This window comes from Raphanus sativus, chromosome 9, assembly GCF_000801105.2.
Source record: "Raphanus sativus cultivar WK10039 chromosome 9, ASM80110v3, whole genome shotgun sequence".
NCBI lineage: Eukaryota > Viridiplantae > Streptophyta > Magnoliopsida > Brassicales > Brassicaceae > Raphanus > Raphanus sativus.
In genome coordinates this window covers 14443343-14466710 of record NC_079519.1, presented here as the reverse complement: position 1 = coordinate 14466710, position 23368 = coordinate 14443343, and the positions used below count along the sequence as shown (strand labels likewise).

General features: G+C 37.3%; 3 protein-coding genes and 1 long non-coding RNA gene across 6 annotated transcripts; 3 read left to right on the top strand and 1 right to left on the bottom strand.

The window, feature by feature from the left end:
* Nucleotides 1-7386: 7386 nt before the first annotated feature.
* On the bottom strand, nt 7387-9378 carry LOC108828720 (probable receptor-like protein kinase At2g42960). Of its 3 annotated transcripts, none has more exons than XM_056995457.1 (6): nt 9312-9378; nt 9142-9232; nt 8517-9056; nt 8171-8427; nt 7882-8091; nt 7387-7804 (listed from the first exon to the last, which is right to left on the bottom strand). In XM_056995457.1, coding segments are annotated over exons 3-6 (630 nt in total). In that variant the 5' UTR covers nt 8518-9056; nt 9142-9232; nt 9312-9378; the 3' UTR covers nt 7387-7642. The 3 variants fall into 3 exon arrangements, with proteins under 3 accessions (XP_056851437.1, XP_056851438.1, XP_018457982.2); XM_056995458.1 differs by having other exon boundaries at nt 8517-9053; XM_018602480.2 differs by lacking the exon at nt 9312-9378 and having other exon boundaries at nt 8517-9053; nt 9142-9292.
* A 3215-nt stretch (nt 9379-12593) lies between these two features.
* Nucleotides 12594-13590, top strand: LOC108825687 (uncharacterized). The gene is made up of 2 exons (XR_008938876.1): nt 12594-13049; nt 13160-13590. It is a non-coding gene; the product is annotated as an uncharacterized LOC108825687 (long non-coding RNA).
* Nucleotides 13591-14050: 460 nt separating this feature from the next.
* LOC108808306 (uncharacterized) lies at nt 14051-15112 on the top strand. Its single transcript, XM_018580476.2, has one exon. The coding sequence runs from the start codon at nt 14051-14053 to the stop codon at nt 15110-15112; it is 1062 nt and encodes a 353-aa protein (XP_018435978.2).
* An 872-nt stretch (nt 15113-15984) lies between these two features.
* Nucleotides 15985-17982, top strand: LOC108824836 (uncharacterized). Its single transcript, XM_018598214.2, has 2 exons — nt 15985-17258; nt 17370-17982. Exons 1-2 carry the CDS (start codon nt 15985-15987, stop codon nt 17980-17982), a joined length of 1887 nt encoding a protein of 628 aa, XP_018453716.2.
* Nucleotides 17983-23368: the final 5386 nt, after the last annotated feature.

Genomic DNA, 23368 nt, shown 5'->3' with positions numbered 1-23368 from the left:
GATAACCTTGACCTCGGCCTCGACTATGGAGTGACTGTGAGTGATATCCACGCACACCCTTGCCATCTTCCATGGCCTTTCACATGACAATGGTTTGACTCTTTCATATGGCTCTGTGGCCGTATATGCCTTAGGCAATGCCTTAAAATCCAGGAGGCCTCATCTCACTATTCCTCATGAGTAACTCATTGTTTTGCTTAGCAAGCAACAAACAAGAGATTAAATTTGCATATGTGGAGGAACCCTTTTCTCGGTAATTTTGCTGAAGCAAAACATTGCTTGTGGAATGTAGAGAATTTCTTCTCTAACATGTCAGCATATGTGATAGTCTCTCCACACAGTTTCAACTTTGAGACTATCATGAATAGAGCCGAGTTACACTCATCCACAGACTTATAGTCTTGAGTCTTTAGGTCCCTCAAATCATATAGGGCCTTTGGTAATAGCACCGTACTATGGTGATCATATATGGATTTCAGTTTTATCCGAAGGTCCAGAGGATTCTCAATAGTGAGATATTGATCATTGAGACTTTCAGTAAGGTGATGGCGTATGATTAAGAAAATCGCCTTGTATCTATCTCAAAAGTGAGAAATTTAGATAGAGTCACCAAGATTTAGATTTCAAGATGATTTTCAACATCTGAATATTTAACATTGCTTTCAAGCATCAAGAATTTATGTAAGCAATAGGAGCCTTAATTTATATGATTTAATTTATATGATTTAATAATGATTTAATAAGGATTCTCCCAAATCATGTAAGATAATTGCTTTAAGAAAATCTAGTATGACAATGATCAATTGATCATTGCATCTAGTGATCCTTTTAATCATAATTCAAATCTGGATTGATTATATATATATAGGGTATTAAGGCCCTTTAGGATTTGAATAAGGATCAATCATCAAAATGGGATCAAGCAGGATCACAATGGTCTAATGATAAATGCATGGATCAAGAACTAATCGGATGTATGTTCTGTCCTAAGCATTGGACCAAAATAATATAAATGTGATTCTTAATGCAAGAGGATACTTGATTTTCAAAGATCATAAAATGAAACTAAAACCGAAGGATATTTGGTTTTCAAAGATCATAAAATAATAACCGATCCCCTTTACAGGGTAAACCAAGACAAGAAAAATTAATAATTTTCAGAAAACCAAATTCAATTAGATTTTAATCAATTGGTTTCAAAGCTGGTTTAATAAAAGCAAGCATGCTTAGATCTTAATAAAACTATATGACAAGAAGATGCATGGAAATGATCAGTTCATGATATGTGAATGATCTAACAATTTACTTATCCATGTTTGATCGGTTTAAACAAGTTTATAATTTTAATCAAAGCAAACATGCTAAGTTTAAATGAAAACCGATTTGGTCTAATTATATGCAAGCAGTGTGAAACATTTAGATGCAAGCAATATGAACCAATTCATATGAACTATTATCAGGATTGTCAATGATATGCAAACATAAAATCAGTCTTAGCAATATGACAATTATGCATGGTCAGATTTTAAACAATATGACAATTGCATTCAAAGTTGGTTCAAGATGATTCAAAATTTGTACTAAACTGATGCTATCAAGTATGCAACAAGATCACTATATAATTTAATCATCAATTTCAAGCATGGTAAAAGATCAAGATTAACTATCAACTTATGTGATCAATATTCAGTATGATATGAAATCTATTCAAGGTTGGTTCAATTATCAACATATATGATCAAATGATTTCCTGCATACTTATTCTATCTTATGACATATCAATTTAAAATCAAGACTATATGTTATAAAACTTTTATAAATATTTTCAGTCAAAGATATGCAATTAATAAAATCAAGCAAGCATTTATAAAATCGATTTTCAGTTTATAAAATCTGATTTTGCATTTAGAAAAGTTTTAAAACTCTTGACAGATACAAAATAAATATTATTGGTCAAAGATATGCAATGAATGATTTTAATTTCGATTTTATTTTGGGTTGACTGAATTTGGGAGATCTGGCCGAAAGTGGCACAGAAAAGGATTCATGGATTTTGTTTTGGCCAGATTATACATTCATGTTTATCACATCTGGTAAATTGGCCAAAGCATCCATAGGTTTAAGCTATCTCTAATAGTTTATGGTTCATAAGTTTTTATAAACAAGATTCATATAGATCTTTAGGTATTTTAATCTGTTTTGAGATACTTAAAACCTTTAGAGAATTATAACTTTTATGGATTCAAAAATAATTCAGAATCAAGTTTCTTATGGATCAATGGATCATAGAAACAAGATTAATATTATGGATTCATATAGATCCTTAGATTTTTTTTTCAAATATAATGGTGTTCTTAGATTTTATGGATAGATTAGTTTACCATTTTACACCACAAGAATCTGAATGGACCACTATGAGAGAGAGCTGATCCACGGATGAGCTTGTTGAGAGAGAGGTGGAGGAGCTGGCCGGAAAAACTATGAGTCAGCGGCGCGGATAGTTTATGCGATTCACGACGCGTCAGAGATCGGATCGACAAGCCGTCTTCGGCAACGGATTCTTCTTGTCTTGGGCTTCCGATTGATAGGTGGATCGTCGTCTGGCTCCACAGGGTTTGAGAGATACGGCGGTTTAAAGTTGCGCCTGAAATTAGGATTTTGTGGCCGGAAAAGAGAGCTCCGGTGAAGAGAGACTGCTCAGGTAGAGAGAGTTTTCTCGTGCTGATAACGTGTTGTAATCTGTGTGAAATGTAGAGAGTGAATTGTGAGGAATGTTGTTGTGTTTCTCATTAGCCAACACCACTTTATATAGTGGTTTGATACAAGGGTTTACAAGTGCTTTACAAGGAATAAAATCTACACATTAATTACATTGACTACATTGATGTCATACATGAAGACTTGGTCAAGGTGATGATTCCAAGGTTGACTGAGTCTTCTGATCTCGGACCGGTTTGTAGATGAACCGATGTAGACCGGATGTAAACCTCCTTGCACTTCCTCTTGTACTTGTTGGACTTGTCTAGTACTTGGTTAAGTACTTGGTTATGGTCCATCCACACAATGGATATTATAACAAACAATAGCTGGAAAGTGTTTTTGGAGGCAAATTTTTTATTTTTTTCCGCCATTCTCAGACTCCTTTTTTTCTCTACGGTTCTTCGATTCACATATTCTTCTTCGTAGATGGCCATTCTCATACCGTCCACTCTGTCCTCCTCGAATCTCATCTATGTGTTTCCCCTTATCTCAATCTCGAGCTCCGACCACCACTTTCTGGTCTCCACTCACAACCAATCGAACACGGTCACGGTGGCGCCTCTTGTCCCTTTTCACAATCTCGAGCTCCGACCACCACTCTGTGGTCTCCACTCACCCGCAATCGAACACGTAAGTGTGGCGCCTCTTGTCCAGTCTGGAGCTTCACCGCCGTGTCTCTGCTAATCAATCCGCCGTGTTCTGCTTCGCAGCGGAACAGTCTCGCCGTCTTCGTCACGTCGGAGCTCTCAACCGATAGCACCTGTTTCAAATCAAGCTTCTCTGGCGTGTTCTTGCTTCATAACTGCCATCTCCGTCTTGGGTTTGTCTTTTTGAGATCTTGTCTCTCTTGAAAAGTTTTCTTACAGATTGAAGAAGATGCAATACATGAATTTGTTTAGTAAAGCTGGAAACATATTTAGACTCTAGTAGACTCGTATGTTCGATGATCATCTTCATCGTTTGTAGACTCTTCATCGTTTCGATGGTCAGAAGGAGATTTAAATGAACTTGGCAAATGCTTGTATGTTCGGTGTTCATCTTCATCCTTACTCTAGTAGTATGCTTTTATGTTGTTCGTTTGTCTAAAGCTGAGAACTTTTGGTAGTTTTTGTTGGTCCCTAACCTTGTGTGAGCTTTTGTTACTATCTTAGTATGTAAGTATGAAGAAAATATCTTGAACTACTTGTTAAGAACTGAGCTTGTCTTGTGTCTGAATCGCATTGTGCTGTTGCTGTACTGAAACTGAGGTTTGATAGCTGTGGTGAGATCTTATTTGGTCTTTCTCTGACCTGAGACTTTCCTGAGAGTTTCGATTCTTAATTTTCTTTATTTGTGTTATTGTTCATTCTAAATTCTGCATTAAACATCTCCTGTTCGTTTTCTAGTTTCAGATGACAAGGATTATCTTGCTTGCTTCTAAGTCTGACACGGAAGACCGTGATAGTGGTTTGTTTCTGTATGGGTTGTTCTCTCATCTTCTATATCTCAATTCGATAATACTTTTCCAAGTCTTGAAAGTCTCTGCCTTTGCTCTGTTCTTGTCTAAAGTTTGTCCTTTTTTCCTTGTTCTTGGCTAAAGTTTGTTCTATATGCTCTATGTCATAATTTTAAGTCTTTACTTGGCTATAATTTATGTATTTACTCAGTTTCTTGTCTGTTTTGGTCATGAAGAACAATTGACTAAAGTTTTTGTCTTTGCTATGTTCTTGTTGTGTTCTGACTTCTAGTGGCGGCTTCGACTACGAATAAAGCTGTATCTAAACTGCCAAATGTGCCAGTTTTGGACCTAGCCGAGACCAATAATCAAGCCTCGAGTCATCAGTTTGAAGGTAATATGAGAGTAACCGACCAACCAAGACCACAAGAAACTTAAAAAGGGTGACTTGAGTATGTCTTTAAGACCACGGGAAGATGAAAATCTTGATTATGACAGTAACGCTGGCTCTTCAAGCTTCGAGTTCCACGGTGCTCGTGGTGAGCGTTCGAATCAGAGTCATGCTTCAAGAGCATACCTTCGATACAAATACCATCAAAATGGGTTCTTTGCTTAGAAATTGGCTTATCGGTTTTGATACTTGGATCAGCTTCTTACTTGAGATTAAGTTCTGAAAACTTGAGTTTTGTTGAATATGAACTCTAGAATGTTATGTTCATTTTGATGCCCTCATGTGTTAGCTGTTAAGTATCTTTTACTGTCGTGACAATGTGCACATTTATATCATAAATCAACTTCGTTTCAAAAATAATTGTATTAGATGTAAAAAATCATCATTATTACAAAATAGTTGTATTTTAATTTATATGTTAGATTGTAGATTAAAGGATAAAAATGATAACTAAAGGTTGTAAGAAAAATGATAATTAAAGGATACTTCAAACCCTAAAATTTAACCCTAAACCCTAAACTTTAAATATAACCCCTAAACTTAAATGTTTTTTATTTAGTCTAAAATCTTAATCTTAAATTAAAATTCTTAATATGTTTTTCTAAAAAATATTTTGAAATATTAAATCAAAACCTCAAATCCTTAACTATAAACCTATATATATCATACCCCAAAACCCTCTAACTAGATATTTTTAAAACTCTAATCTTTTACTATTTAACTTCGAAAATTAAATTTAATATCAAAGTCTAATATTAAATCTTAAATATAAACACAAAACATTATATTCCAAACCCTAAACTCAATAATCATTTTGTTAATCTTATATCATTAATTTTAGGGCTTTTATCAATACTAACCTAAAAATTCAAGTCAATTGCAAAACCAACCCTTTTTTTTCTCATTACTATTCATCAATGAATTTTCCAAACCATCCTTATGTTTTCGAAATATTTACAAAACTGCCATTATTTTTTTTTTAATAAAATCGAAAATTAGTAAAAACCAATTACACCCTAAGCATTTCTTCTTATTTACAACAATGCCATCATCTTCAATTTTGCAACCACTATTGAACCACCATGTTTGAGCTCATAAAAGCTCAATAACTCAATTTTAACCACTTTTTCTCTTCTCTAACTCAACAAATCTTTCATTTCCTCTACATTTCTATCTAAAAAACTCTCACAACTTTCATTTTCATCTCACAAATTTCACATTTTCGAGTTTCTTCATTAGTAAATCGTCAAAGATGCTTCTTTTTGCTCAGTTTATGAGTTTGGACGGTTGAAAGGGTCGGAATCAAGGTTCACACCGGAAAAAGGTAACTGTTTACATGGTTTTCACCACTTTTTCAGTCTGTGTCGCGATGGTAGACTGCTTTATATGTCTACACCAATGTGTAGACGTACGATTCAGTCTATTTGTCAACGAACAAGTCAGTTTTGCAATTGAACTTTTTAACTTTTTTTTGGAACGCAGACTTCCCCAGCAGTCTACATCCTTACCTTTGACTACAAAAACAAAAATTTTACGTAGACCTACCAAGACGGCTACGTAAAAGAGGTTGGTTTTACATTTGACCGAACTTTTGACTTTCTAAGTAGACTTCAACGGAAGTCTACGAAATGTAGTCTGCCAATGAAGTCTACTTAAGGTCAGTTTTGCATTTGACCAAAACATTGACTTCGTTGAATAGGTTAGTTTTGCATTTGACTAAAATGTTTTTAAATAAAATAAATATTATTTAAATTGTAGACTTCCAATGCAGTCTTCGCATTTTTCACAAAAAAATATAGACTGTTCGTGAAGTCTACATATTTATTTTGGTCAAATGCAAAACCAACCCATGGGTTTTGAAGTTAGACCTTATGCGAAGTCTACGAATCTGTAGACTACATATGAAATCTACATTCGAAAGTCAAACAATGGTCAATTGTAAAACCAACCTATGGGTTTTGAAGTTAGACCTTATGCGAAGTCTACGAAACATGTAGACTACATATGAAATCTACCTTCGAATGTCAAAACTTGGGTGAATTCTGGTCAATAATAAAAACTAACCTTTTTAATGTGGTAGACTAAAACGGAAGTCTAAATGTATAAAGTCAAAACTTGGATGAGTTTCAGGTCAAATAAAAAAAGTAAGCCGTAAAATTTTCAATTGCAAAAACTAACCCAAATAATAGACTTATTTGACCGTCCACAAATGTAAACTGACAGGAACGTCTACACTTTCGTAGAATGATTGAAAAGTCTACGTAGGAAAATAAATTAAAAACTGAATTCCTGTATTATTCATAAAGTTTTTTCTAGATTTTTTTGTTTGAAAGTGTGTGTTAGTTAATCCTAATCGGTTTGAGTGATTTTGAAAAGAAAAACTGTTGTAGTTATGAAATTATAATACTTTTGGTTTGAGTACATAGTTTGCTAATAAGTGTAGACGTCTTTGCAAGTCTACATCTATAAAAAAAATTTAACATAAAATGGTTCAGATATTTATTTTATATAAAGAATGAGTGGTAAATAAATACCAAGAATGGTTTAGAGGTGCTTATGGAGGAGACACCAAAGGGTTAGTATTAATATATATTAAAAATAATTTCATTTTTGCATCACCAACAGTTTTTGTCCTATATTTAGAAGACTCTTGTTATGTTTTTGAAAGATTTTGCTTAACATTTGGAGACTGAACATTATCACGAATAGAAATCTCCCCTTAACTAAAACCAGGTACCACTAAAATAAGCACACGGCTTAACAACTTTATCATTAAACCATTCAAGATCATCACATTGATAAACAACATTTATATAAAGAGATATTACAATGATTATATATGTTCTAAAGACAATATCAAGAAACCACTTATTGCTATATATACACATAGAAGTAAAACTGTGTGAGATGGATTAGTCATCGGGTGGTGGACCAGGACCACCGTGTGTTGCACTACTCTGTCAGTGCTCATCGGTCCTTTTTTCTGCACTACACTCTCACTGGTCAATGGTCACATCATTATTATCAGAGACAAAAAAAAAGATCCGTACAAACAAGACTTCTGTAATGCGAGTCTTTGTGCCAGCAGGGGAAAGAGATTCATCTTTAGTCTCAACGATCTCTATGCTTGCTGTTCTACTCTTCCTGTTCCTCCTCTCCTGCCAATGCATGTTTGATTATTATAAATGCGAGAAAAAATATAAACTATATTAGTTGCATCTTTGGATCATCATACCTGTCCAAAAGGGGGTTCCTCAGATTCAAGCATCCGAACAACCTGACTCATTCTAGGACGTTTCTCTGCTTCAGGATCAACACATCTAAGTGAAACCAAAAGTGCACGATTCAAAGCCCTTTTACTCGGTCTAGGTTCAAGTCTTGGATCAACAACTTCTTCAGCTCTTCTTGTTCCAACCATCATCTTTAGACATTCAACAAGATTCACCTGCCAATTACCCAAAACTCAAAATCAATTTTTTATTTTTTTTACCATAAGACAAGCAAACTAATTATCTAAGCCTCACCTCATTAGCAGGACGTCCATAATCAACCGGATCTCGTCCAGTTACAGCTTCAAGAAGCAAAACACAAAGCTGTATGTTTGTGAGTGCGGAGAAACTCAAGCAAAGGCTCCAAGCTATCTTTGTTACGGAACATGATTGACGAGAGGTGACGATTGAGGAACTGAACCCCATTCCCAATGGATGATGACCGAGTTGGACGAGGAAACGTTGCGTTGAACGGTTCAAAATCAAGCTCAAGAAGATAGTTCCCATTGGCACTGATGAAACAAAAAGGTTTGAGACTGTAAGCATCTGAAAAGCAGAGAAGTATATACATATATATACACACAGAGGACTTTTTACTTACTGGCCGTTAACGAGCTCTTCCTTGAACCGAAGATACTCAGAAACAGTTAAATGATCTACGCTCAGCTCGTAGACATTCACACGGACGTATTCTCTAACACCAGGTCAGGGACGAATCGCCAGCGCAACAAAGGGAGGTAAAACTATGGCTTCCTAAATCCGAGAAAAAGTGTATTAAACGTTTAGATATATATACATATATATTTATAATATATAGTCATGATATGAGAGTGTTAAGTTTCAATTTCTGCAACAAATTGTCCCTTTTCCAGCCCAGAGACCAAATACTGTGGTTTCCTCCATAATCAATACATTAAATCAGAAATAAAACTAAATGTGAGAAAGAGGTAAGAGACTTATCTTTGAATCCAACTCCATCTCCTCCCTCGTCTCTGAACCAAATCTATCTTCTCTCCCGCGACTCCATCTTCTCCCTCGAGCTTGAACACCGCCGAACTCCATGGAAGTTGAAGTTAAGCCATGTCTCCTCATCGCCGCTGCTCATCTATGCCTCACTACTTTCCTCAATCCTGAGACTCTGCTGCAAAGTAATCGGACAAGAGGTGACTGATACAGTAGAAGCAAATACACACAGAGAGAGAGAGAGGGATAAAAAGGGAGATTACGACAGGAGGAGGCGAGGAACGGAAGTGACGAGATGAAGGGAGAAAAGATGGAGATGGTTGACGGATGGGAAAGGATGTTATCGGCTCAGATCTGAAACAAAGAAAAAATCAAAATATTACTTAACACAAATGACGCAACAGACAACAACGAAGACCAGTGTAGAAACCACCTGCTTGAAGAAATCACCGGAAACGGTGTGAAGAAAACGGTGTGAAGAAATAACTTTTCCGGTTAGGTTAAAACGTTTTTGATTTAACTTTTCTCGTTAGATTAGAAAAGGTTTGGTTTACTTCGTTTAGGTTAATTATTTTGGTTAAATCCGGTTAAGTTAAATTTTGTGTGTAGACTTCTTCGTATGTCTACAACGATTTTTTCCGTTTTTTAACAAAATTTAAAAAATGATTTATCAATTTTTTTAATAATTTTAAAATATGTGTTACAAAAAAAAATATTCATAATATATGATTTTAAATTGGAATATTTAATGTAAAATTAAAGATATACACGAATAAAATAGACTGACAAAGACGTCTACATATTTATAGACTTTATTGTAGGTCTACGAAACTCTAAACCACAAATCTCAAATCCTAAATAGTTTGCTTGATACTCAAAAAGTCTCATTTATTGTATCAAATATCAAAATTACACAAAATATAAACTACTAAACATTAATAAACAGATTTAAGTCAATAAAACCAAAAAAAAAAACAAAATTTAAAGTCTAATTCTAAAAATCTACCACTAAAAGACCTATCATGCTATAACCTTTTGTTTCTAAACTATGAACATTGTTTATAACATGGATACCAATTTAGTATATATTCTTTAAAATTGTTCAGTTATATAAAATTTTAATAAATTTACTTCATACTATCCATTATATTGATGATTAGGTAAAATCTATCACAATAATTATTTTTAAACAATTTTTAAACAAAATATTAGATAAAATTTTTGTGTATACTACACATCAAGTCTACAAATTAGACTTCGATGGAGGTCTAAATATATGTAGACTTCCTTCTTCTATATGTAGACTTCCAAAAGGATAGAAACGTAAATACCCCTCCGTTTTTTTGTTTGTTCATAAGGAATAAAAAGTATTTTCATCTTCCATTTAGGTTGGTTCTGCATTTGACTGAAATTTGGGTACACTAATGCATTTGACTTCAATATCTAGGTTGTTTTTAGCAATTCTCCCTTAATTTTATTTAACTTAAAAATACTTATAAACGTGAAACCTAATTATTTTGTTAATATTATATCAAATTTAAATTCCAAACTTCAAAAACTAAATTTTAATTTTACACACTAAGTTTAATACCCCAAACCACATACTTCATATTAGAGTATGACCTTATATGTTTTGGATCTTTAATGGAAAAACATATGATGTTTTATGATTTACTTGTATTTTATTAGAGTATAAACTTCAAACCTTATTTTCTAAACCCTAAACTCCAAACTCTAAACCTTAAGTACTATACCACAAATTAAACTTACATTATCAGTTTTATTTAACTTAAAATTGCAAAAAATGTGAAACTTAATCATTTTGTTAATTATATATCATTATTTTTATAAATTTAAATGAATAAATTAATTGAGAAATCATTCATCAATACTATTAATTCTTCAACATGTCTAATTGATATGGGGTTATGTCCAACTTAACATTTTTTTAAATCTGGAACTACTTTAATAAATTAACCGTTGCCATTTGATATATTACCAAGAACGACTATGGTATTCTATAACTTCTCATCTCCTTCCTATAATATCGGGACCCATCACTTCCAAATTTTTTTTCAGAAAACTACTTTCATATATACAAAGTAAAATAAACAGTTGCATCAATACTATTTAAAAGTGTGAAGTAACATATACGAACCATAACATTTTTTCAAAACAACTGGAACCATATCTTCAATTATATCAATACAACCCCTCTATGAGTAGAATATTATGGCTTCTGTGAGGATTTCATAAATGAGTTCTAAAAAGTTTGCAATCATTTAGTTTACAAAAGAAAAAGTTCGCAATCATTTTAACGTGTTTTATTATATGTATTTACGCTCAGAAAATATAAAGTCAGAAAATTAAATTATATAAATAGATTCTGAATGAAAATTTCAATAGGTTATCATTTTTAATAGCCTTATGATGTAAATTTAATTTATTAATATGTTTCTATTTTTTAAAATAAAGCCTTAAATTTTTTGATCAACATACCATCTGAACAAATTAGAAAAAAATTCTGTCAAAAAACTAAAATGGTAATAAAATTTAATATGTTTACCAAAACAAATTCTAGGGTTGTTACAATAGTAATATATTGCAAGCATTATGAATACAATTTTTTTTGTCAACCATTAGGAATACAATTTATAACTAATTTTGAAATGTTTATGATATAATATATAGTTATGCAACTTAACATATTTGATATAGTTTGCAATTATTATATTAAATTTAATTAATATTAAACATAAATATAAAAAAATCAAATAAAACAAAAAATATATACACCCTTTAAAGAGCGGGTATATTTTTATTTATTTTTAATATTAAATAGTTTGATTTATTTTATTGTAAATTATATTTGATATATACTATAAAAGATTAAATGGACTAATTTAGATACTTAATCATTTTAAGAATATTTTAATATATTAGAACTATTTTAATAATAATAATAATTTAAAAAATGTTATACACAAACATATAAATTAAAAAATTTAACATATAAAAATTACGGAAAATGTTACATATTTACAAACAAAAAATTACAAACCAACATTGTACCTGCATGTCAAATCTAAAATAGACAAATCTTTTATATTAGAATAGAAACATGACCTATTGATTTATGTGTGGACCAACTATTTCAATAAAATTATTAACTTTTCTAATTAATCATTTAATATATATATATTATACAATGAAATACATAAATAACTAAAAACACAAATATAAAAATTAAATACCTAAAAAATATAAAAGAGAAATATGTGGTGACTTCTTATTGTTAAACGTTGTAATATGATTACAAACAAAAATCAATATTAAACATGTTAAAAATGAAAACAATCTATTTAACTTAAAATAATAATAATAAAATTACTGTGAAATAAGTTTAACAGCGTTTTAAATAAACAAGATCATAATACGGGTCAGAATTATTTCGAGTTTTCAAAAATTTAATCATATTTAAAATAACAAAAATAAGTCATATAAAATTAATATAATTTTCATAAAAATCTCAAAATATATAGTTTATCAAAAATCATAATTTTCATTATGTTAAATAATTTTTCAACAAAAATATACCCGCCCTTCTGAAGGGCGGGTCAGAATCTAGTTTTTATATAAAAACTAGTCAAACATATAACTACAATTAATAAAATAATTATTAAACCAAATAACAGTTTTAATAAATTGAGCAATCTTGGCCATAGATTGACTTTAATCAAATGGCTATTAATGAAGTTTTTTAGTTATTCTCGTGCTTCTTTCCTATTGGTCAGTTCTTTCAAGAGAAGAATTGCTTTTCCAAGAAAAAAAAAACATTGCTATCGACCAATAACGTAACTCTACGCAGATCACACTCTTTACCGTTGGATATGTTTTAATCTAACGGACCAAATGTAATTTAATTCTCTGCCTTTCTTTTCGTCTCTTTTTTTTTTCTTTCGAGGCATCTCATCGGTTCCCATCCCATCTTTTCTGCATCTCTACAGATCTCGAGCTCATCGGTTCCTTTCCTCTCAATCTCGAGCTCTTCTACTGATTCGAAGTGTTACTCACAGATCTATTGTCTCGCTTTACTCACTCAGAGAACCAGATTCGTGTCAAGTCTGAAGCGGTTGAGTTTGAAGCCTAGATTTCGTGTCCTGGATACCTTGTAAACGTTTGGAGCGGTTTAGTTGTTTAAAATTTCAGACTTTATTTCTGATGGATTATTTTGAGTTGTCATATGAATGTCTTATGTTTCTTATTTTTCTTTGGTGGTAGCTTCATGGAGAGCTCGATACTGGAAGAAGACAGATGAAGAGGACGACGGTAACGCCGGTAAAAAGTCAGAGACTTGGAGAGTTACGCAAGCTTTGTATATCTCTGCTTACTGCAATTTTTCATCTGAGTTTGATATTGGGCTGAGCAAATTTGTTTTTTTTAACCTACAATTAGATGGAGTTGGAGTCGAGCAAGATAGAAGAGAGGAGATGGAGTTGATTCAGAGGCGAGGGAAGAGAGACATGAGAAGCTTGAGGGAGTTAGTTCAGAGACAATGGCGAAGTTACACAGAGACACAAGGAGGAGGATGGAGTAGGAAGATGACGACGGCGTAGATTTAGGTTTTGGTTTAATCTGGTTTGGTTTAATTAGGTTTTGGTTTAATCTGTTTTGGTTTAGTTTTTGGTTTAATGTATTCTGGTTTATTTTTATTTTTTTATCCTGATCTAGTTTCATATTTATTTTTCATTAATAAATAAAATTTCATTTTTAATTAAAAATTAATTTTCGATTTATTTTTAAATATCGATTCTAATTAACTAATTTAATTAATTTTGATTAGTTAATTTTAAATATTTTATTTTAAATTATAGCATTATATTCATGTCATCATAAAATATTTTGCAACACTAAAAAGGGCAATGAAAAACTAAATTACAGCACAGATAAAATGTTATAAAAGATTATTGTATAGCTTATGATTAACGCTACAATTTATATTTATCATAGTTCGTGAAAAACGCTATGATATATAGGCGTCTACCATAGCTGTGGCTGTCAGAGCGTTTATAAAAACGATACTAAATCTCTATAGTAGCGTTTTTCGTATGCTACCAATACCGATATTTCTTATAGTGTACCCGCAAAAACCGCTCAACAATCAGACGCGAGATGGAAATCTCATCCTTTCCAGACGAGATCACATTCAGGGAGGGAGCAGCGGCCGAACAGGCTAGTCCTCGTGACGACCTCTTGGTAATTGAGCTAACGATTCACGACATCGACGTCGTAAGAGTACTTATTGACACCGGAAGCTCGGTTAACATCATCTTCAAAGAAACGCTCGCAAAGATGCAGGTCGATCTGTCAAAAATTACGGAAGACTCCAGCCCGCTGGTGGGGCTTTCAGGAGAACCCACCATCGCTTCAGGGTCGATCAGTTTCGCGGTCAGAGCCGGAACGGTAGAAAAACTGACAGAATTCCTAGTAGTAAACCTCCCGGCATCCTACAACGCGATCATGGGCACTCCCTGGATAAATTCTATGAAAGCAGTTCCACCGACATATCATTTGTGCCTTAAGTTTCCGACCCCCAACGGGATCGAAACAATCTGGGGAAATCCCAGAGTATCGCAGAAATGTCTCGCTGCGGAACTCAAGCGCAAGAGGTCTGACCTCGACACCGCTCCCAAGAAAACTAAGAAAACAATTTCATACGAAGACACACAGGATTTGGCTGAACTCTTCTGGCAATCTCGAAGGGCTGAAGCCCTAGAAGAAAAACGTGAACCAACCTGTGAACCCGTAATTATGGTTTGTCTCGATGAAGCATTTCCAGAACGTTGTGTCGAAATCGGAGCCAAGCTCCGCGAGCCCTTGAAGACAAAACTTGTAACCTGTCTTAAGAAAAATCTTAACACGTTCGCATGGACTGCGGAGGACATGCCAGGAATTGATATTAACATCACCTGCCATGAACTAAACACCGATCCAACGTTCAAACCAATCAAGCAGAAAAGGCGAAAGTTGGGCCCCGAGCGAGCGACCGCAGTCAGCGAAGAAGTCAAAAAACTTCTTAAAGTGGGATCCATAACGGAAGTCCATTACCCCGATTGGCTTGCAAAGCCCGTCGTGGTCAAAAAGAAGAACGGAAAATGGCGAGTGTGCGTCGATTTTACCGATCTCAATAAAGCATGCCCGAAAGATAGTTTCCCTTTGCCGCACATCGACTGACTGGTCGAAGCAACAGCAGGAAATGAACTCTTGTCCTTCATGGACGCGTTCTCGGAGTACAATCAGATTATGATGAATCCCGATGACCGCGAGAAAACAGCGTTCATTACGGATCACTGGACTTATTGCTATAAAGTAATGCCTTTTGGCCTTAAGAACGCCGGCGCAACATATCAACGACTCGTCAATCGAATGTTCGCCGATCAACTCGGAAAAACAATGGAGGTTTACATTGACGACATGCTCGTCAAATCCCTCCACGCTAACGACCATGTCGGCCATCTTGAGGAGTGCTTCTTCCGGCTGAATTCACATAACATGAAACTTTACCCGGCCAAATGCAGATTCGCCGTAGCATCGGGAGAATTCCTCGGATACTTGGTAACTTATCGCGGGATAGAAGCCAACCCAAAACAGATCGACGCACTCATCGGGATGGCCTCTCCCGAAAACAAGCGAGAAGTACAAAGGCTGACCGGGAGGGTCGCAGCACTCAATCGGTTTATATCCCGATCAACGGACAAATGCTTAATCTTCTACGATGTCCTGCGGGGAAACAAAAGATTCGAGTGGTCGGATGAATGCGAAGACGCTTTCAAACAGCTAAAGACTACCTAGCGACCCCTCTAGTTCTCGCAAAACCTGTAGAAAGGGAACCACTATTCCTATACATAGCAGTATCGGCAACTGCCGTAAGCGGCGTCCTTATACGGGAAGAACGTGGGGATCAGAAACCCATCTTCTACGTAAGCAAAACACTTCTGGACGCTGAAACCCGTTATCCCCTAATGGAAAAATTAGCATACGCAGTCGTAACATCAGCGCGGAAGCTTCGACCTTATTTTCAATCCCATACCATCGTTATCCTTACAATGTTCCCCATCCGAACTATCTTGCATAGTCTGAGCGAGTCGGGAAGGTTAGCCAAGTGGGCCGTCGAACTCAGCGAGTACGATATAGACTATCGCCCCAAAACGAGTGCAAAGTCTCAAGTCCTCGCGGATTTCTTGATGGAGCTGCCAACCAAAGCCATAACTAACAAAGAGCCTAACTCAACTTGGCTCCTCCACGTTGACGGATCGTCTTCAAAACAAGGATCCGGGATCGGCATTCGCCTGACGTTGCCGACCGGAGAGATCCTCGAACAATCGTTTAGATTAGAGTTCCACGCGTCGAATAACGAGGCAGAGTACGAGACCCTTATTGCAGGGTTTCGGTTAGCCCACGGTTTGAAGATACGAAATATCCACGCTTACTGCGACCCTAAACTGGTTGCAAGCCAGTATAGCGGGGAGTACGAAGCCAGGGACGAAAGAATGGAAGTGTACCTCAAACTAGTCCAAAACTTGTCCCAAGACTTTGATTCTTGCGCCCTCACTCGAATTCCTCGTTCCGAGAATACGCAAGCAGACGCACTCGCAGCCCTGGCCTCGAGTTCGGATCCGGGACTTAAAAGAGTAATCCCGGTAGAGTTCATTGAACATCCGAGCATTGGACCTCCCGTCATCATCAATCTCATTCAAGATGATAACGAAGAAGAAATCGCAGTCGAATCAGAAGAAACGCCAGAACAAAATGAATATGGCTGCGATTCGCCGTGGCTAGAGGCGATACGAGCGTATATCATCGACGGAAAATTACCCCCCGAGAAGTGGGCAGCTCGAAAAATCAGAACCCAAGCCACCCGTTATGTAACGGTCGACGGAGAAATCTACAAATGGAAATTCTCTGGACCACTCATGACATGTTTAGAAGGGCATAAGGCTAGAAAGGTAATGGAAGAAGTTCACTCTGGTTGCTGCGGAAATCATTCCGGCGGAAGGTCGCTCGCCATAAAAATAAAACGCCACGGGTATTATTGGCCAACGATGATCGGGGACTGCGAAAAATTCACACGAAAATGTGAAAAATGCCAGAGACATGCTCCGACTATTCGGCAACATGCGGAAGAACTCTCCTCCATTACGTCGCCATACCCTTTCATGTGCTGGGCTATGGATATCGTAGGACCTCTTTACAAATCCAAGCAAAAATGTTTTCTGCTGGTCCTCAGAGATTTCTTTTCAAAATGGGTAGAAGCCGAATCATACACAAGTATAAAGGACGCACAAGTCGAAAATTTCGTATGGAAAAACATTATCTGCAGGCATGGAATCCCATACGAAATAGTAACGGATAACGGATCCCAGTTCATTTCTACCTGATTCGAAGCATTTTGCGAAAAATGGAAGATACGATTGAACAAATCAACTCCCAGATATCCGCAATGCAACGGACAGGCAGAGACAATCAATAAGACCGTCCTCGACGGACTTAAGAAACGCCTGGACGAAAAGAAAGGGAGATGGGCGGAGGAACTCGAAGGAGTCCTCTGGTCACACTGCACAACACCGAGACGAGGAACAGGAGAAACACCATTCGCCCTCGTATACGGCACCGAATGCATGATTCCCGCGGAAGTCGAATTTCCCGGGATCCGTAGACGGCTTCTCCCAGAACGGGAAGAAATAAACAATGCCATGCTATTGGATAATCTCGATCTCGTCAACGAGCAACAGGATCGGGCCCTAACCCGAATCCAAAACTATCAACATGCAGCCGCAAAATACTATAACTCCAACGTCCGAAATCGCCGATTTCACGTAGGAGACTTAGTTTTGCGCAAAGTTTTCCAGAACACTACTGAACGAAATGCAGGGAAGCTAGGAGCCAACTGGGAAGGACCATATAAGATTATCAAAGTCGTCCGGCCTGGTTCCTACGAAATCGAGAACATGCGAGGTGTGAAAATACCAAGAACTTGGAACATCATGCATCTCAAAAATACTATCACTGAAACATCGCAATCAAAGAACTACGAGATGGCTTGATCCTCGAAAAGGGGTACGTAGGCAACTCGCTAACCGGCGGGTTCAGCTATCCCCTCCTCCTCCGATTAAAAAGGGGGGGGGAGCGGGGTGCGTATATTCGTATACTCCCACGACTTTCAAAACCTCCGAATTTTCGAAATTCTTTACAAAGATTCCGAATTTTCGAAGTCTTTCACAAACAAACAACGGATCCAACATCCACCAAAAACAATTCGCGATCTAAACTACGCTATTCAAAAGCCCGTAACTTTTTGTGGCATAAGAAAAATCCATTCACCGCACTGCGAGACGTCGCTTCTTGCCCGAACAATTTTTTTCTTCAAAAAACTTTAAAAACAACGCCTACAGAACGGCATCATTTCTTTGTTGCTGATCACAACAAACAAACTCTAAACGTCCTAAACAGACAAGCCACCTAAGGGTAGGCTCTTTTACATCCGACCAGGATACCATAGTGCGCTATACAAAAAAAAACGAAATTTCGTCTGAGCACTTCGTAAAGGAAGTAGCTCCGACTCGTATCCAGACAAATCATAATAAGCCGATAACACTTCGCGGATTTTAAACGGTACGAGTCAGATTAAAATCGTAAACAGGCAAAACGAAAGCTGATTTGTCATCGCAAAGCCTCAATCCGAAAGTAAACCTAGGTCTTGCCCTAAACCCAATCTTACTGGTACTTAACATCTCATAGGCATAGTATCGATAATTGTTACGACATCCCAAAATTTATCTCTTCACTAAAATCTGTCCGTTATACGAACCTTCGCATAGATTCATAAACCACGGAAAATCTCGCTTTGAACACGCGATAGACATGGTGATCATCTGAGAGGCAGGAATGAGACGACAACTCATACCCTATCTCTCAAACTTCGATATACGGAAGTTCTCATAAATACGCAAATCCAAATTTTCGTTAATTAAAAACCGCAACGTGGTAGGGATTCAAAGCCATAAGTGGCCAGTCCCGAAGATAAAAACACGGCCTTAAAAGGCCGGAACAAACACAAACTCATAAAATACTAGAACCAAAAGACCACAACCTTAGACCTAGACGTCCCCTTCACCTGCCTCGCTCGCAGCCGCGTCATCACCATCTTCTCCAGTCGCCGAACCGGGCTTCTCGGCATCTTCCGCACATTGCTCCAGAACGCACTCAGATCGTAGATCAGACAGCAGAAGCTCGAAAGTCCTGTCCAAGGATCCCAACTCGGACCTGCGGGCCGATAAGCTATCCTCCTCAGACTGAAGAGACGAAGAGGGATCATCTTTAAGCGCATGAATAATCGCCATCCCACCGTCGATGCTCGCTGAGATCAGATCCCTGCGGTAAACAAGCTCTAAGGAGCTCAGGATCTCGGCAAAACCCGCAAAACGGGACTGGAACCTGGCACGCAAAGCACTCATGGCGTCATCCGCACTGCGACGCATCAAACCCTCGTTAGCCTCGATCTGGTGCTGAAGTCGACGAACTTCTGAAGCCTTTGCCTTCCTGGTTTTCTTCTCCTTGATCAGAGCACTTGCAGTTTTTCCAAGATCTCTCTCAACCTCGCCCACCTGCCCCTCAAGCCTAGACACCTTAGCGGTGTAGGAATCTGTCAGCGCCGTCATCGTACTTTGGATTTCAGACAGTTGGCCCTGCGTGTCTCCGAGCTCCCTGGCAAGACGAGCGGCCTCGGTACTGCAATCTCCAATCATCCCGTCGATCAAAGATATGAACTGTAGAGGAAAAAATCGTGTTAATAAGCATGGAATCGAAACGGAAGGATAAGTTTAATGATATACCTTTCCGCGGAGAACGGGTGCAATACGCAATCCCTCCGGCAGCGAAGGACCTCCCTCCACAGGTGCCACGCATTTCCTTTTCCGAGACCGAGAAACCGGGACAGCACTCGCTGCCCGCAACCCTAGAACGATCTCCTTCTTGGCTGGAGGAACGGGCTCAACGGCCTCCTCCTTGCCTTCAATGATGATCGGAACGGACAACGATCCCAGAGCCTGGGATGGAACTTCTGGAGACTGCATCTCGGAACGTTCTCCGACCTCGGGAAGGATTGGGACCTCGGAACCAGAAGCCGAAGCGTCTGTCACTTTGGGAGAGGATGATTTCTCTTCGGTGGTCAGGATGATTTCCTTCTCGGCCTTGCGACGAGCCATCCTCTCGCGGAACAAAAGGAAGCCAGCAACACAAGTAGGCTCGGGCGCAGACTCATCAACTGGGGCCAGCGGAGCTTCAACCATCTCAGCATCTGAGTTCATCTTGCCATCTTGAGAGGAAGACATCTTGAGAGAGAATTTGAGAGAAAGAAAAGAGAAGAGGTGTGAAAGAAGTGAAGGAGAAAGTCTCAATACTTATAAGATTGTGGTTAGATACTATTCAAAAAAAAAATTTACGAGTTTACGAATACGAACTTCGTCAAAAGAAACGACTATCTTGTCCGACCCTCCTTAACGTACGTTTGAATCTCCCGACGATTCTAACGTACTGGGGGGCTAACTGTTGGGGTCAAAAACCGTCGTTACGAAGTTAGTATCAAAACATTCGATAAAATTTTAATTTTATTTTTTACGAAAGGAAATCGTGAAAATAAAATATCTTACGAAAAGTTCCGCAAATTAAATAGAGTTCTCGTCAAAACTGGATCATCGAAAATAACAAAGAGTTGTCAAAACACAAGAATAGGAACTCGATAATCGCAGGATCATATGAAGCTCGGTCGCTATAGCGACCAGGCTCATACGCAAGCTCGGTCGCTATAGCGACCGAGCTGCGGACAAAGTTTGGTCGCTATAGCGATCGAGCATTCGTACATCGATCATTCTCCGAAACGTCCGAAGTCTTCCGAAACGACGATACGACGTGAAACTATGCATTCTCGACTATCCGTATAGCCGTTCTCCGCAACTCACGACTATCCGTTTCTTGATCTCTCGATCAAATGGATTCGTTCGTTTGGTTTACGATAAAACCGCAGAAACTTAACCTTATCGGAGAAATCGTAAAAACGTCTCAAATCAAAAATACGGCCCAAAGGGGTCCTAAACTTGATTCGAGGCCCACTTACGATTTCTTAAAAACCCATAAATCCTATGACGGTTTATGCTTGGAGGATAAGCATCAGTTTCCGCAGAAAAATAGAAAATTTCCGCAAATAATCATGAAGATCAGAAAAATGGAATATTCCCATTTTTCGACTATAACGGCATAAGGGCAAAAGGGGAAAGCATAAACCGACCTTGGAGGGAGTATATAAGGAGTTCAAGGCGAGAGGCATAGAGGCATCACTTTTTTCAGAGCAACTTAGCACTTGGAGCATTTTAGGCAACTTTCCGTTTTTATTTTTTCGAGCTGCGACTCAACTAGGTTTAGCCACCTTCGGGTATTAGAACTAGGATCTCCCCGACAGCTCTCGTAGCCGAAGCACGTTATCCTGTTGTTGTTACGCTCATACGCAGACTCGGAATAAAATCCTTCTTGCTCTATTTTACGATTTTTTTATTTTATTTTCCGTTATTGTCGTGTTCTGATTGCTTGACGTGTAGTTTCTCAGAAATCCGGGACCTCTGGGAAATTAGGGTTTTCCTACTTTCCTAAAATATACGAAATATTGACGGTGCGAATTTCGGTTCCCACAAATCTCATCTGACATTCCCCTCTACTAACCTCATTTCTTAACATAAAATAAAAGTGCAGGCTTTACCTTGGGAGTATCGATCAATGGACACATGGATTCAACTCAAACAAGTATCTGAACACACAGGTAGTCTTCTCTGATCCCTTTCTCCCCTCATCTCTCTTCTCTGAATCTCTTATTAGTTTTAATTTCAACAGGTTTCGATGCCACAAAGGTCATCTAGTCTATCTCATTGACATTTGCATTGTAACTCATACATTTTTTTGACAAAGTGTAGCGAATAATGGGGTCTTTGGTAATTTACCTATCCCTCGTTTCCACAATGTGTGATCATCCTTGAGATTTAGAATACTGGGGTCGAAGGAGACACTCCTACACCTCTGCCTCTCAAGATATCATTTCAATCTTTTATAACATAAATTTAGATCTTTCAGATGCCGAAGAGAGAGAAGGAAGGGAACCAGAAACACACATACTTTACCTTCCAGACTTGTAAGAGGATTCCGATCCAATGATTTCCAAGCCCCAAGACAAGCAAATAAGTCATTATTAGTGTTGGAGGTCAGCTTTGGTTCCTACAAACAATTTCAGCTAGTGTATATAGATGACAAGTTGATCCACTTTAGCATCTTTAGTACTATCAGCAATCAGTAAATCTAGAATGGTGCTAAAGAGTGTTCAGACAATCAAATATAAATCTATATCAATGTTCCTATTTAATACTTATGTGAAAAATAATTTTGAAAAACATTTTAACTAAAAACCAAAATAAAAACACATATTAGTAAACTTCCTCCCAGACTTAAATTACACTGTCCCAGTGTAACACAACCGGAGTGAGGTATATAAAATAAATCATAATAAATAAATATAACAAGATAGAACGATTAAACCTGATCGACAAGGTGTCGATCGATTCGTAGGGGTGTACGTCGATCTTTTGTAATGGTCGTGTAGTGTCGAACGATATGAATGGTACGTGTCGGTCGACGAAATCATCATTCTACTCGGATCTTATAAAAACTGCAAAATAAATCCGAAAAAATAAAAGCAAAAATGAAAAATAACTGAAAAAGAAAATAAAAGAAAACCTAATAGTGGGTTGCCTCCCACTCATCGCTTTGTTATAGTCATTTAGCTGGACTTTGGTAGGTGTGTGACTCAAGGAGTGCAGTGGGGGTTGTTGTTTGCTGGTGGGCAAATATTTCTCTCATCTTTGGACTCAGTAGCAGTGAAGCTTCTTGTGGCATCATCTGATTTTGTCCATCTAGGATGTATCTTTGCCAAATCTGCTTTGATGACTTGGAACATTTTGTCCAAATCTTCCATGTCAAACTGATGCTGATAGAAATCAAATCTTGAATGCTCATACAGTTTTTCAGATTGTTCTGTGTCGTGCTGGTCATGCATTTTCTGATCTTGATCCGCCAAGGATTCGGTGTCGATCGATGCTACAATTTGTGCGTCGGTCGTTTCGCTGGGAGTTCTGTCGGTCGACTTAGTGTCAACTGTGTCGATCGATTCTGAGCGCTGTCCTTGGGACTGCAAAGCACGTATATCGCCCTTCATTTGGCGAGTAATTCTGCATAGGCTGTTCACTCTTTCGTTGAGAGTGTCGTCAATGTTAGGTCCCATTGAGTCTCCTCTCCAAAGCATCCATAGCTTCGTACAGCTCATGTTTGATCTGATCAACTTCTGCTGTAGTGCATGCTCTCTTCGCTGGTGGTGGCTCGATGTCGATCGATATC